Source organism: Homarus americanus, unplaced genomic scaffold, assembly GCF_018991925.1.
Source record: "Homarus americanus isolate GMGI-L3 unplaced genomic scaffold, GMGI_Hamer_2.0 scaffold45698, whole genome shotgun sequence".
In the NCBI taxonomy this organism is placed as follows: domain Eukaryota; kingdom Metazoa; phylum Arthropoda; class Malacostraca; order Decapoda; family Nephropidae; genus Homarus; species Homarus americanus.
The window spans coordinates 10,084,740-10,101,291 of NW_024735554.1; the positions used below are offsets into that span (position 1 = coordinate 10,084,740).

Sequence of the window (16,552 nt, forward strand, 5' to 3'; positions counted from 1 at the left end):
TCGCGTCTTGAACTAATCCAATACATTTTATGTATTTATTTTCTTTTTCTCCAAAATATAACTTGCACACAATCTTTCCTGACAAGAGACCTCAGTGTGTATTACTCCTCAGCTCCATCTAACTTCGAGTCGCCTAATTTTGAGCTGGAGCTGAGCGGCACACATCAGGAGCAGTACTCGCGCCAGTTCAGCTCCTCGCCCGAGAGTGAGACCACGGAGAAGGATCAGCAGTACGCCGAGCTCGTCTCCAGTCCCGACATGTCCAACCAGGAGGTGAGACACTGAGGGGAAGGAGGTGAGAGTCTCGGAGGAGGGTAGAGGTGGAAACTCAAGAGGCTGGAGGTGAGAGACTCGATGGTTAGAGGTAAAAAATTTAGAGGCTTGAGGAGGTGAGAGACTCACTGGTTAGCGGGTTAGACTTAGAGGCTGGAGGTGAGAGACTCTGGTTTAAGAAGTGAGATTCAGAATGGGCCGGAAATGAGAGAGCTGGAAGTGAGATTCTCAGGGAGTTCGGAAAGACCGCCACTCACCTCAGCCTTGTGTCTATAAATCAGTTGTTTACGTTTTCTAAACCAAGTATCTTGTTGATCAACTTCTGCATTAGCAACTGTCTTAGATATTCTCTGCCATGCCCCAGAATTATCTGTTAGCACGCTCGTGATGTATCTTTAAGTATTATTCTGTTATTATTGAGCTACAACTGTCTCCTCCCCCTTTGCAAGTACTATCTCTCTATCTCTTTTTGTATTGGAGACTTTTATTCCCCCCCTCCACTGTAACATTGTGTCGCCTTAGAGGTAGTGACAATTTTTGGGTCCCATTTTAACAGTAGCTCTTCCATAGTTGAGTCATCCATTATGTGAATTTTCGGCCACATATCCTTGTACGCGTAGTAGTGTTGATACTGGGCCTTGACGATTCACCCCCACCACTCCCTCTGGAACCGTGCAGGCCGGTGACCAGACGACTCGGCGGGAAGAGAAACAGCCGTCAGCGACCACTTCTCCTGACGTCGCTGAAGAGGTGAATTCACCCTGACACCCCCCTCCACATAGGATAGTTATAACCTCTTCCCCTACACCCTCACCCAGTAGAGAGCATGGCTAGTGTGTTCCTTCGTCAGTAGTGAGATATATTGATGGGCTAAATCTGTTTGCTCGTCCGGGAATCTACAGTAATTGAAACTCTAAAATAAAACCTTACATCATTTACTTTTACTTTTAACATATATTTTACTGATTATCATTCATCTTCTCTTATTTCCTCTATATTTTTCCTCCTTTTTACTTGTACGGAATGTACTTTGTAAATTACTTCAACTTACTGTACCAAAGTATATGAATCACATTAGTATGGTTGAGTGCAGGGCCTTCAACCTGATGCTCTTGTGATGAAAGACGCTTCGATTGTAAGATGACCAGACGAGACTGAACAGACACAGCCAATAGTGAATAGTGTTTGAATTATATACCACCATAGCTAGTGTCTTGACTGACTTGATTATTCTTCTTAAGTAAAGTTTGTTCTATATGTAATTTTGTGTAATGCTCTTGTAGTATTGTAAGTAATTTCTCCTCATCTCTTAGCTTATTGATTTTCTTCAGGGAGTTATTCAAATGTTGTGTAGTTGTGAGGTGTGGTAGTTGTGGTGCGGCCCTCTAGTGGTCAACAGCGCCAACCTAACCATCTTCTTCCTTCCAGAATAAGTGTCTCCGCCTCGTCCACGGTAACCCTCCCCCTCCCCCCACAGTATTCCTTTAACATAGGGAAAAAAAATAAACGTTTTATGGCTCGTTGGAACATGTTAAGAGGTCATATAAGGGGTTCAAAGTTGACATTGTGTGTGTGTCTGTCTGTCAAGTTCTTTGTGGTTTGTTTATATGTTCAAAAATTCATAATCAAGACCTTTTAACCCACGTCAAGCCATGAGTGTTGACAGACATCTTACTACACACAGAAATTTGGTTCAGAGTTTAGGTTTTCTTGACATTGTTTTTTGAGCTCTGGATCTTCCATTAAGTGTCTTGTTTATATACACACACACACACACACACACACACACACACACACACACACACACACACACACACACACACACACACACACACACACACACACTAAAACAGTATTGTGTCAGTTTTAAATCACTATTATGACCTCTTAAGATAAAAGAAAGTGGCATTTGGAATTTCCATTGAAATTTGTACTTTGTATTTTAAAAATCAACTACAACTCCCACTCTGCCGTTCTCTTGGCCACACACAACCAGTCACCAGAAATACTGTACAATATCTTTCATTATTGAGAGTTGATGTTTAGGGAAGAAACTATGACTTACTTAAGAGAGACTGTATTATGACCAAATATAAACTATAATGATTTACTGTATCTTTATGGAGAGAAGATGTAGACCTCTATTTTCATTATAAATTATTAAATTTGTATTAAAAAGATACCATGGACACGGTTAGTTATACACCACAATATTTCACAGCCACAACGCAGCAAAAACTGTCATACTCGCTGTGTACAGTAGAGTATATACTATAATAACACCCAGTCTACCGTGTTACCTGTTGCTTATACTGGACACCCGATGTACCAGTAGTGGGACTCTTAATTATAAAGAAAAACACACACACACACACACACACACACACACACACACACACACACACACACACACACACACACACACACACACACACAGACATATATATATATGATAGTGTCCTTCCTTTTAATTACCTTTAAATAAAATAATAACTAATCTGTCTATAATCTTATGTAACGTGTCTAAGTTGTCAATCGATGAATCCTAATTTTCAATTATTTTGCTGCACAGAAAGTGTAAGGTGGTGTCAAGGCGAATTGATGTAGTAAATAATAAGTTCATAGATTTCTTAAACAATGCAATTATAATTTAAAGTAATCAAGGCAATAATCACCAGTCCACAGTTTTCATGTCCACACTAAAAGGTTGTATTAGTGGTCCAGGAGTGGCCTGACACTGTCATCCCACCTCCTAACCTTTAAAATGACTCTTTAAACTTAATAATAATAAACTTGTAACACACTTATGACAGTTAATACAACAATATATGTAAAGAAAAAAGTTTGTCTTTAAAAATTCATGAGGATTCTCCCCTTCTATTATCTCCTCCTCGCATCATAACTTTGCGTGGGGCGGTATTTAGGACGGAGATGTTGACATGGAGCGCACTGACTGGGATCCCTCCGCCTCCACCACTCCTACGAATAACGTGGAGGTGACTTCTTGTTAGTAGGAGTAGGCTAGTTCCCAGGACTTTTCCCCCCCCCACAGTGGATACTACTGCCCCCCCCCCCTTTCCTCCTCCTCCTTTTGCTTCCTGGAACTAGATCTGTGGATGAAGTAGATTCTTAAAAAAAAAAAGGATAGTTTCCAGGACTATATTATCCTCACATTGGCTACTGTCCCGATTGGAGTTAGATTTATATAGGAAAAAAAAAGTACTTGACCAAAATAATAATTCGTCGTGTAGAGGCGACTGATTAGTTACAATCCTTTCCTTGCAACTGAAAATTATTGCCTGAAATAGATCCATGGTATAAGCTTTGTTGAAGAGGTTACTGCCTGCTCTCCTCAATTATGTATGAAATAGATCCATGCTGGGAACCACTGTGAAAACAATAACTAAATGGGTAAAAAAATAGACATGTGAAGTAGCTTGAAGAGGCTACTACTGTCCTTAGATTATCCATGACACTTAAGCTTGTGACTGAAATAGATTTCATAGAGTAACCTCGAATGGCCTCTCCTCCTACTGCTACAATGTCATATTAGAGTAGACTGCCACCAGAGGCCAGAGTCCAAAAGTTCTTCAATATTAACTCTGCTCCCTAAGTAAATGTTCATCCTTGTTATTGACTTCATTAATCTGTGTTTTTTCTTATTATTTTTTGATGGATTATACTGAATGTAAAGAAAACTAAGATATGGATTATCTTAAAAGTGTCTCTTGATTTATTTTATTTTTTTTGCCCACCTCACTTATCTTTCTGTGCTCTTTTCATTTACTCTTCAATTTTCCTTGATGCTATCCAGGGGGTTGATCTAGAGCCCTGGCTCGACGAAGTGGACCCCACGGCCACCAACACCCCCGACTCTCTCGATGAGGTGAACCATACTGACCAGGAATTTCGCTAACACCCCTTTATATAGAGCATGGCTAGTGTTGCCGTGTGTTGCTTGATAGATATTTGGATTTTATGCTTCTGATATTAAGGAATTACATCTTCCTACGTTTATTGTATGGAATCTTTATTACAGTCTATACTTTATTTTCTCCTATATGTTTACTAGAGCTCAAGGTAGACACCGGATGACGAATGAGACAAAAATTGAACACACACACACACACCTTATCCCGAGTAAATTTGATTTGAAATAACTACAAATGATAACACAACATCTGAAGCTGATCTGACCTATGTGCAAAATCTTGACATTGGATCCAGTGTTAATTTGTTTATGTCTGGTGTTGAAGTTTACATACAAAACAGTACCTAAAGACCGATACAACACAGCTACCCCCCAAAAAAACCTAACATCGACAACGAATCTGCCTACTGATTGGATGGCCTTACTCCTGCGCATTTCGGTCATTGTCGATAATAGCCCTTAATTAAAAAAGGGTAATTTGAGTCATCTGTTGTCTATTGCATTTTTTTCTCTTATCGGAATACCTCTCATTAATTATTTGTCTTTACCCATTTTTTTTAAAGACTTTGATAACATGAACATATCTAAACACCTTTATATTAAACATTTAAATAAGAATTGAGTTCATGCTTTCCGTTCTCTCTCGTGCATCTTTCCTCGTGAGCAAGTCTTCTTTCCTCCTTACAATGTTTTTGGCCCCAACTAGTACATCCTTTATCCTAGACTGAAGTCCTTAACCCCAGAATATGACCCAAGTTCCAATGAGGTTCTTGACCTTTATAGGGCTTTGCAATCAATGAGGACACTGAACCCAAATGACGTTCCTGTTGTCCTATTGAGATCCTTTACTCATTATAAGGTCCTAGTCCCAAGGAAGCCTTCATTGATGTCCTTTGTTCAGGTCCTTGTTTCTCAGGAGATCCTCAGCCCTATCCTCCAGAGAGATCCACAGCCAGGTTTAGGTCTTTCTTCTCTATTTGAACCTCTGACCCCTGTATGATCCCTGACCCCTATATGACCCCTGATCCCCGTAGGACCCTGTATGACACCTGACTCCTATTTGACCTCCTCTGACCCCTGTATGATCCCTGACCCCTGTATGACCCCTGATTCCCGGAGGACACCTGTATGACACCTGACCCCCTGTATAACTCCTGACCCCTGTATGACCCCTGACCCCTGTATGACCCCTGACCCCTGTATGACCCCTGATTCCTGTATGACCTGATTCCTGTATGACTCTTGATCCCTGTATGACCCCTGACCCCTGTATGACCCCTGACCCCTGTGTGACGTCTGACCCCTGTGTGACGTCTGACCCCTGTATGACGTCTGACCCTGTGTGACCCTTGACCCCTGTATGACCCCTGACCCCTATATGATCCTTGATCTCTATGACCCTTGATCCCTGTGTGACCCCTGATACCTGTATGACCCCTGACCCTTGTGTGACCTCTGCATGATCCATGACCCCTGTTTGGCCCCTGTATGACCCCTGACCCTGTGTGACCACTGACCCCTGTATTACCTCTGACCCCTGTGTGGCCCCTGTATGATCCTTGTTCAGTGTATGACCCCTGAATGGCCCCTGACCCTTGTATGACCTCTGTATGACCCCTCACCCTTGGATGACCCCCTAGCCCCTGTATGACCCCTGTGTGTCCCCCATACAAACCTCTGCATGACCCCTGTATGACCCCTGACCCCAATATGACTTGAATCCTCTCCCCTGCAAAGCACAGTTTCTTCCTCAATTTTGTTTTTATTCTTATTCAAACTTTCTCTCAACAAGTTTTTTGTATTGATGAAAGAGAGAGAGAGAGAGAGAGAGAGAGAGAGAGAGAGAGAGAGAGAGACCCTTAACTTAGTGTTTTTTTACCTCCCTCCTTCCCTTTGCTTTCACTGTTAGAAGGCGCTAAATGGCTGATTGTTTGCTTCGGTCACCCCGTTTCGTCGTCCATGTTGGATAATGTGAGCTTCTGAAGACGCTTTAGTGCAGCAGGAAACTTTTATCATAACTTTATATATATATATCAATGTTTGGATGTGAAATGATTAATAATCCTTTTAACCTAATGAATTACTTACCTGTCTCTTAAAGATTAAATATAAGTCAATATAAGTAGTACAGTATTCAGACAGCTGTTTTGTTCTGTTCATTTACCATTTTCTTTGATGTTACTCGTAAGACGCAATTAAGCTTTTGTTATTAATGGTAAAAAAATAAAATAAAAGTCAAATTATATGATTAATCTTGTCTAAGCTTCGATAGTTTGCAGTTTTTGGGGGGTTGTTTATATATTTAAATTTTTTTTGAATCGCCTGTTAATTAGTCCTAGATGCTTGTTTAATGAGGATGATGATATAAACTCGGTATTTTAATGATTACTTTTCTCCCATCTCTCTCTCTCTCTCTCTCAATATGAACATTCTCTCAACTATAACCAATTTAACTCTGCTACTCTAGTGTCTGGTATTAACTGTAATTTATTCCCAATCGTCTTATTTTATCCACTTTATTCTATTTCTTCCTGGTATTTCTTTCATACATAAGTAATCTCAATTGATATCAAAATTTCCTATAAAAAAAAAAATCTTCACTTAATAATATTGGAACTTTTTCTTTCCTTTTTTTCACATATATTTCAAAGGTTGAGAAAGTACTTTTATTTTTGACATATTCATCTATTATTTCATCCTGTCAAACTTTCTCCTATAAAAAAAAAACATAATTTTCTCAAGGTTTCTATTTTTCATTCACTTTAATTACTTTTCAATAAACTATACACGTTTTTTTTTTGTTCTTCAGTTAAGTCTTTTTGGTATATTTTTTACACTCAATATATTTTTATAAGCTCCTCACTATTTTTTTTTTTACACTAAATCAGTATTTTTAAAAGTTATCTGTGTAAAGGCGTCACTGTACAGCTGATAAATCTGAAATAAGTCACCGTGGTCAGGGGTTTCAAGGTGGTGTGTGTGTGTGTGTGTGTGTGTGTGTGTGTGTGTGTGTGTGTGTGTGTGTAAATTCATCGTTATCTCGCCCTTGATAACTCGGAACTTTAATAGTTGGCAAAACACTTATTCTTATACTCACAATCACAATATATAATTCTATACACACACACACACACCCACACACACACACACCCACACACACACACACACACACCTCTAGCCCGCCCGTATTACCACCTTAAACATACTGTAACACTGTGTTCGTTGCTGTGTTATTGACCTTCACTGGTAGGTTGAGCACTTGCATGTTTTAGTCGTTATATATTACACTTCTATGGGGGAATGTTTCTTAATGTTATCAACGAAATAAAAGGCGATATATATATATATATATATATATATATATATATATATATATATATATATATATATATATATATATATATATATATATATATATATATATATATATATATATATATATATATATATATATATATATATATATATATATATATATATATATATATATATATATATATTACTAATCATAATGTATTAAATAAATCTGTAACGTAATTTAAGGTATTTGTGATTTTTAATTCTGATTCTTTTTTTTTGTTTACAAATGTTATTTGGCTCGTAAATACGAAGAGGTTAGAGGTATTAAAACTTTTGAAATATTTCTGTAACGAAACGAAACGAAGTAAAAGTTTTATTAAGTCTTTATAAACTTTTTTGTTTATTAATCAATTACTTTTTTCAGGGCGTCACTTTTCTTTATCTTATTTTCTGTATATTATTTTGGCTTCAACTTTCTCCACGTTCAGGTAGGAGATTTCATGAAGGCTCACGTAGTGGAGGTGTGCGAGCCTCCAGAGTCCCCACCTCTCCCAGAACCTCCCGAACAGGTGAACATACTTGACACAGCTCATTAACCCCCGCCCCCTCACACACCTGCGATGCCTAACTCCGACACAACCTCGTACTAGATAAACAGCTCTAGGACTTCCCTCCCTCCTTTTGGCACTGGTAGATCTAGGATGCCGAGAATGTGGTTAAAAGGGACCTAGAGTGCCAAACACTGCCAGTAGCACTTCTGGACCCGGTACTCATAGATTTAGATACCCCCCTCCCCTACAGTGAGCTCCACGATTTAACGCTTCGCTCTAAAACCAACAATATTTAGCTTATGTGGCTCTAGAACTTAAACACCCCCAAAACATGCTTGGAATAAACGTAAAAGTAATACCAATTTTTTCATAAAGAGAATGAGATTAACTCTTCCCTTTAAAGTAATAAATAGATTGGGTAACGTAGATATGGTTGGCTCGTATCAGCTTCCTTGTTTACAAAATTTAGATGAATTATCTCGTCAGTAATGCCAAAAACCTCCGCTAGGTGGTGGTCGTAGCTAGTCATGAGGGAGAAGACTGGATGAGAGTAGTATTAACTTCTACCTTTGTTTGTGATCTATATACAGTAACTCACACACAAGTAATGGATTATATTTTCTTCAACACATTTAACATATCAATAAGAAATATCTGTTCTCAGTATAAGTTTTGCATTCAAGTTCCTCTTTTATCTCCCTCAAAGACTAACAGTTGCGTTGAAAAGTCGTAGCTGGAGTAGCCAGATAATAGTGTTAGTGGCCACCCCTGAGCTGACACGCCCTCAGAACGACTAGTCACAAATACCTTTCTTCAGTGCATGGTAAACTTGCCTCTAGAAGTTACGAAAACTAAATCCGTCGAGTTTAGTTAATCGAAGACAATGTATTTATGCGGCTTGAAGCTGTAGAGGAATACATACTGCATTTGTAGACGCTTATACTTAGAGTAACTGTGATTTATAGGCTAGACGTTGTTTGCTTTATATACAGAATTTAGTTCGGTGCATTGTTTTGGGCATCTTGAGTAGGGGAAATTTAGTTAAGAGTTGGTCATTGTGTTGCATAAAGGCTCTAGGCTGAGTGAGATTCTTGTAATTCTTGTTATCTGTGAGAGAATCAACCCCAATGGTAAAACTAACACAATTATTGATATAGTAGTTAGTTTAGTCATGTGTGAAGAAACTCGCTTTGAGATAGAGGTTACTGAAGAGCTTATATAACTTGTGTCATTTCTACTCTTTTTAGTTGCAGTTTTGTGGACAAGACTCGACAGTGAAACAGTAGTAGCATTTATTACGAACGATGTATTTTGATCGTGAAGTTATAATCTGTTAATTAACGCACACATACACGACGCCCACCAGATCACGGGAGAATATGCGATTATTACATTTCTAGTTTTCACTCTCATTTTAAATCTCCTTACATACGTTATCACACCTTTCTCTTACATATTAGACATATACATAGTTATCAGTTGTTTGTTTCTGTTCTTCTGTTTATATGGGTCAACTTGACAGTATCGTTGGCATTGTTGTCGTGAGTGTCGACCACCGTGTGTAAACAGTATCCAACACCTTTCACGTTGAAGACATTAGACACCGAACTCTCTACGGGTTGAGTCGAATCTTGTTTCTAACCCAACTTGTAAGTTTTTTTTTTATTTAGATCTTTTTCGGTGACCATTTACATCAGTCGGAAAATTCGATATGGCAGAATATGGAAGTCAATGTTAGGTTACACACGAAGATCTACTTCCGGGTTTGATTTTGTTTATCTTTGGGGTAAAGGCGGGACGGAGGGATTGCGTTGATCAACCAATGTTAGTATTAAAGTTTTGAGATAAATGATAATAGCCATTTAGGCAGATATTTCTCGAGCCCATAGACCAGTACCGCTTGTGTCAGACCAAAGCGATGGACTAAGCAAAGGTGCCTGTGGTCAGCTGGTGGGACTTCACTTACCCGCCCAGCTAAGTCGGTATTCCAGCCTAAATAGGTTTATCTACAATTTGTTCTGTACATTAACATTAACAAATGAATTATTCAGCTTCTGTTTTCGTCTGAAAATTGTTTGTCAATTACTAACGCCATCAAAGTTTGAGTTCTCGGATATTATGTACGTACAAATAAGATTATTACAATCCTCATATATATATTATATATATATATATATATATATATATATATATATATATATATATATATATATATATACATATATATATATAATCACTTATTTACTTTGTAATAAAGCTGGCAGATGTATGTCAGTAAGTTAGGGTGGTGACACGGTGAAACATCAAGCAGAATTGACCACAAAAGTTTTACGTCTTAATTTCTCTCTTCATTCTTGTCATTATTATATTTATTTGTTTCAATAATTGTTCTTCTCTTCCCTCTCAAAATATATATACTGTACAACTATTTTTCCTTGACCAAAAAGATCTCCCACTGCTATATCTCTCCCGTCTCCCTGTGGTAGATATCTTCCCTACCATACCAGCAGAGATAGATCGACTGTCTCTTTTCTGACTTACAGGTCTCTCACTAACATTCTCTCCCGTCTCTTTGTCTTCCTATGAGCGATCACTTCAATGTATTTTACCAGCAAAAGATCTTTCATTTATATCTCTCTCCCATCTCCCTTTTCAATGCACATCTGTTCAATATCATTTATTTAACGAAAATGATCCCTCACTGTAATATATCTTTCCCATCTCCCAGCAGTAGAGATCTCTACATTCTTGTATCTCCCCTCAAAGTAAAGGAAAGAAAATGAATGTGGGTTTTTTTTCCGAGTGCTGAAGTTATTGTTTATCCATATTGTGACGTGGTCTCCCTGATGTGGTGCTGGTGTGTAGGGGGGTGAACTGGAGTGCTCCGAGCTGGACCAGGTGGAGCCCCCAGCCTTTACCCCACCAGAGTCTCCGCCACAGGTGAAGGGCTTAACGGTTTGCTTTAGTTACCGCTAGAAGCTCTAGTTCTCGCTTGATCATATCCACATACCTTCATTTTATCTTACATTTTCTCTTCTTTTATATTGATCACTTATTATTTCTTATTTTTTGAGGTTTGTATTAAACTGTAGTGTCTTTAAAAACATGTCAGTTACCTGTTTACGATCTGTTTATATCCACAATTGTATTTTATCTTTAATAGATCATTTCAGTTATATCCAAACTCTGGCTGAGGATAAACACCGTCTCAAAATTAATGTGACGATCGTTATATTTTTAATTCATGTGATAATGTAATTACTAACCTTATTACGCTCTTAAATCTAAAGTCAATTGGCTACATTGACTTTGTTTCTTTAAGCCTCACTAACTTCTTTTATTTTCATTCAGAATTTTCTTTTGCTCACTATTCTTGACTGATTGAGAGACTATTTTGACTAATGTTGATCTTGGCAATATTTTCCTAGCCACTCCCTGTCATCTTATTATTTAGTTTTATTTTAACTTAAGCATAAATTTCTTCCATCTTATTTCAGATTTACTTTTATTTTATAGTTTAACTTTTATTTAATAAGTTATTTTCTTTCACTTCAACGTTGGTCTGTGCATTTTTCTTATTCTCTCGCATCGGCCGCCAACACTAGTTTAGTCGTGGTGGAGGAGCAGCCAGCACTAGTGTCCACCCCGACCAGTAGTCAGCACGTGGTAGCTCGCTGGTGTTCGAGCATCAATCCTCAATTTCTAGAAGTTATACATATCAATAGTGTTTTTTTAGAGGTTATACAAATCCAGGAAAAATTTCTGACTTATACACATTCATGACAATGTTATAGAAGTTATACACATTCATGACAATGTTATAGAAGTTATACACATTCATGATATGTCTCTAGAACCGTCCATTTATGGTGAGTGAAAGTGCAAGAGAGGAAAACATTTTATAAGCTTGAAGATAAACTGAAGTTCCCGTTTTCCATGCAGTGTTACCGTCGGCACTTGTCATGAAATAGATAAAATTAAACACACACAAAAAAAAGAAAATAACCCATCTATAGAAATTCTTAGTGTTTGACGTCATCTGTAGTCCTCTTCAACAATTTGTATTCGGGAGAAAAGTTTTTTTTTTGAAAGGGGCGGATAAATCTGCCTCTGTCTAGATGCATTATTTTTTCTTCAATAATTTCGATATTAGAAGAAAAATAAATAATGAGAATTAAATAGCATAAGGTTAACAATACAATGATAATCTTAGGCAAAAACTGTCCTAATCTGTGGATAATAATACCTAGTCTCAGATATTCTTAAAGGGCGACGAGGAAAATAAAGTTTACGATTTCCTCTTTGGCCATGTTTAGTCAACCTAAGATTTGCCTTTCATGACCTGACGGGTGGATGTTTGTTTTGACGTGTGAGGGATATTTTACACACACACACACACACAAATGTCTCAAGCACAGTTTAACGCAGTAATTGTCCAATTCTTGATCACTCTTTATTTAGAATGAAACTTGGAGTCCCTTATACATGTCAGTACGTATTATATCCAGGTGATAAATCATTAATTACACCTATACTTACCTGTTTTTATACGATGCTGTCTAAGGGAATGTTAACCCTCTGAGAATGATGGTTTAAGCCTTTGAGAAAGAAGGTTTAAACTCTCATCCGCAAGCAATTACTTCAACGTCCATCGTCCCCCAACTCGTTAAAGGAATAGTAACAGGAATAACTATTTCAGACAATCTTGAACACGTTGGGGGATGATGATGTGTTTATTATTTGAGGACGTTGATGTAGGTCCACAGTGGAGAAGATAAATCCTTTCAGTAAAGCCGTGTTTTGACCCTCAGTATCTAACTCTGAATCTAGCTTCACACAATAGGCTCAGTGCTCTTGTCTGTCTTCAGAATCATTGCTGTCTTCACATTTAACTGTATTCCCTATTTATTCCTCATACTTTTCCACCATTCCATCATGTTATCAAAATGTAACAGTGGCATTGTGAGAAAATCAATGTATATTGTTTTTGGAGTGTAAGATTAACAACGCGTCTGGCACCGTCTTCATGCCTTCAACTTCACTGTTTTCACCCTTTCATCTTTGAGGTTACCTTCAGCGTTGAATTTTTGAATTATCCCGAACATTTGGTCTTGATGTTGTTTACATAACTTTGTTTTTGTACTGTCCAGAGTGCTTGTCACCATCTTCAAAATTTATCTGTTATTATAATATCTTGAGCATTTGATCTTTATTGCTATCTTCAACATATACTGTACTATTGGATCTCACTTTACCTTTTGATCTTATTAAAAGTCTTGATCATTTAATCTCTAACCAACCTACAACTTTTGAATACTATTGTCCCCCATTTTCTCTTCCTTCGTCTACAACCTGTCCATCTTACTGTCCTCCTGGTGTGGTGGCCGCCGTGGGTGGGTGTGTGTGTAGGAGGGTGATGGTGGGTATGTGCCGCTCCCTCAGGTAGAAAAGCCTCCAGAACCTACACCTCCGAAGGTGGAGGAGAAACCACCAGAACCTACACCACCAACACCACCACCAGTAGTGGAGGAACCTGCGGAGTTGGCTGAGCAGGCGAAGAATCTTCAGGTGGAAGAGCTAGTTGTTTACCTCTAGTTGATCTTAGTGACGTAGGAGTAGAGAGAGATGTGCAGTGGAATAGTTTTAGTGGCTGCATGCTTAGTCTGGTGTAGTCATTGGCATGCAGTTGACCAGCGGAAAGTACATAGTGGGAGGGAAGGTGGGCTGAGAGCTGTGGTGGTCGATGTAGTGACAGATGAACTAACCGGCGATCATAAAATGCCTCGTATATTAATGTCTTATCCAATGCCATGTTGTCTACTTCTCTTCCTCTGACGTCATTTGCTTTTTGGTGAAGCCTGGATCAGTAACTTCATTTCTGCTCAGCTCAGTAAAGTCACTTCGTCTACCATACTGATTGTATTTTTTTTTTACCTAGTTAAGAGTAAGTCGAGTGTCATGACATAACCGGAGTGACGGCAGCTGGTTTATTATCACCAATCCACTGAACGTCTCAACTCCCCGTAAGAAAATTATTTGGTTTACCCGAAGTAGTATGTCCTAATTTCTTTTACCACTGTTGTTATCGAGCCGGGCCATTGGGTCATGTGGTCTTGGGTGAGTAAATAGATATGATAATGCATGGCAAGTGTTGTTTACAGTCTAACTATTGACTCATAAGTGGCCAGCCAGCCGAGACTCTAGGTGTGGAGGTAGTTTTTAAGTACAGTATAGCGACGGTCTGCTTCATAAAATTATTTAACAGAAAATTATTACTTAGTAAAAAATGTAAGAATTTTTCATTAACGAAAATAAGTTTTTCGATTTGTTATCATTGCTAATTAAGAATTTTCTGTCTTCAGTTCAACACAGAGAAACACTTTCACTTGGTCAGAAAAATACTTTAGTGATACAACTTTCCGTTAAGTATTTTCCTCAAGCAAGCATCGTTAATGTACTTAACAATTACTGTAGTTTCTAGTAATAGTTATAGAAAATTACTGTAAAAATTCAATGCAGTTGGTGGAAGGTAACATCATTTCTCCTAGACTCAATAGTACATAACAACCATCGGCGTACCGCTGACCTGCAGAGTAAAATAGTGGGCTTGTTTTGTGATACTGCCAGAAATTGCATCGCTGACTGAGCTTAGTTTTAGAAGCATTCACACTCGAAATTTGCTAATTCAAAGTATGATGATATACTATATCATGACTTTAGAGGGGTGGAGCCTCAAAAGCAAGGTTATAGCTCAATACCTGCTATAACGACTCCTCCAAAACTTAGCGCAGTGTTACAGTATATGTCGATCAAGCGTGACTGCCTGGTGACGAGGCCTGGCAAGTGGGAAGATCTGGCTTGGTAACCACAATGTGTTGTTAATTAACAGGGCGCAGCAGGCAAACGGGGCCCCAGCACAAGGAAGAACGAGAAGCAGTCTAAACTTCCGTTTGAGGTCGGCGGCAGTGGCGAGGGTAAGAGAGTCAGTCCCCGGCAGACCAACACTGCTGGAAGATACCTTTGTAGTTTTCCATTCTTGATTAAACAATAACAATAATTTAGATTGTAATTGATGATCATACGTGCATGAGTGGCTTTCTTTCGCTTTTTTAATTACATAGTCAGTTGAATCTTAAATAGTCTTAGAGTTATGGATAAGTTATTGGTTAGTAGAATGAGTTTAGATTGGAAGAAGTAGTACAGTATTTTCTTGAGTATTACTTGATCTCCCCTTGGGTTTACACTCTGCACCGGCCCTCACAGGTCTTCTGAAGGACCTGCTGGATCGTGCCATATTTTCATTACAACTACTCACATGTGTTATCATTGTCACTTATTTTTTTTCTGAGTTATGAGGTGAATTAACGTGTGAGCATGTGAGACACTAGCTGGCATGTAAGTTATCTTACTAAATCGTTTCTAAGGTCTGTCGTTACCTTCCTTCAGCTTAGATAGTTATTATATTTCTCCTCTAATATAAAAAATAAAAATATTCTAATACCATCTATCCTCGTGATGAACTTTTTTGTAATGCTTTTTGTCACTTTTATATAGCATTTTCAGTGTCTTCTTTGTACTGATTATACTCTAAAGAAAACAAAAAATCCCAGAAACTAGAATGACCCTTGTATCACTTTAAGAGGGTTAATATCAGGTAAACGGGACTATGTTGTGCCACAGACTAATTGGTTCACGTAGTTTGGATTTCCGTATTCTGTTTTTACTGTAGCCGTGGGAGCGGGTTTGGCCCAGACGTAATCACGATTGGATCCTCAATTTGTGAGAGAGTTGGGGCGTTTCCTGGTATGTTAACCTCTTTGTGTAGATTGTTATAGACTCCCGAACCTTTTCAATCTCCCATAGACACGCTTGACATACGTTTCTCATAACAGTTTCACTTTTCGTAGAGGATGTGATATAGAGAACAAAACTCAATACGTGTTCAGATTAAACATTTTTTTTTGTCAAATTGGAATCTAACTTTTATTTATTTTCTTAGTATACTGAACTTTTTCACAGATACCAGTGTAATCTTGCACTTACAGTAGAGATGATTTATGTTATTCTTTATGTTATCATTATGTGATTTAATAGACAATGCCTGATTGTTTTAGTTAAAATAAATAAGGTAAGTTTATTACTCTCCTTGTGTTACTTGTCCCACGGCACCACACCTCACCTTATTCAAGAACAGTTGTTACAGTGAGCGAGGTGCCTGCAGGGTAACCCAAGAGAAAGACAAAAATATGAAGCAAATTTTACTGAATATTGCTGGTAAGTTACATCAGCGGCTCCGGCAAAGGAGAACAAACCATCATTGTTATAAATGTGACTTTAGTAGAGTTCTGTCAAGTAATTTTTAATCGTTGATGAACTAGTGTAATTATAACCTTGTTCAGTGCTTAAAGACCTTAGTTGTGAAGCGCAATAATAGGAACGAACCACTGAATGTGTCTAAAACAAAGCAAAATTAGGATTTAATTTCGCTCAACAGTTT

The 16,552-nt window shown here is 38.1% G+C and overlaps 1 protein-coding gene across 1 annotated transcript in view; it reads left to right on the forward strand.

Moving 5' to 3' along the window:
• Nucleotides 1-16,552, forward strand: part of LOC121871336 (protein nervous wreck-like) — a 73,473-nt gene that overhangs the window by 49,621 nt on the left and 7,300 nt on the right. The window contains exons 19-26 of the mRNA XM_042373556.1: nucleotides 113-273; nucleotides 952-1,023; nucleotides 3,198-3,269; nucleotides 4,088-4,159; nucleotides 7,993-8,073; nucleotides 10,921-10,995; nucleotides 13,465-13,623; nucleotides 14,945-15,029. Of these exons, the coding sequence (XP_042229490.1) occupies nucleotides 113-273; nucleotides 952-1,023; nucleotides 3,198-3,269; nucleotides 4,088-4,159; nucleotides 7,993-8,073; nucleotides 10,921-10,995; nucleotides 13,465-13,623; nucleotides 14,945-15,029 (777 nt within the window). The remainder of the gene's footprint in view (nucleotides 1-112; nucleotides 274-951; nucleotides 1,024-3,197; nucleotides 3,270-4,087; nucleotides 4,160-7,992; nucleotides 8,074-10,920; nucleotides 10,996-13,464; nucleotides 13,624-14,944; nucleotides 15,030-16,552) is intronic.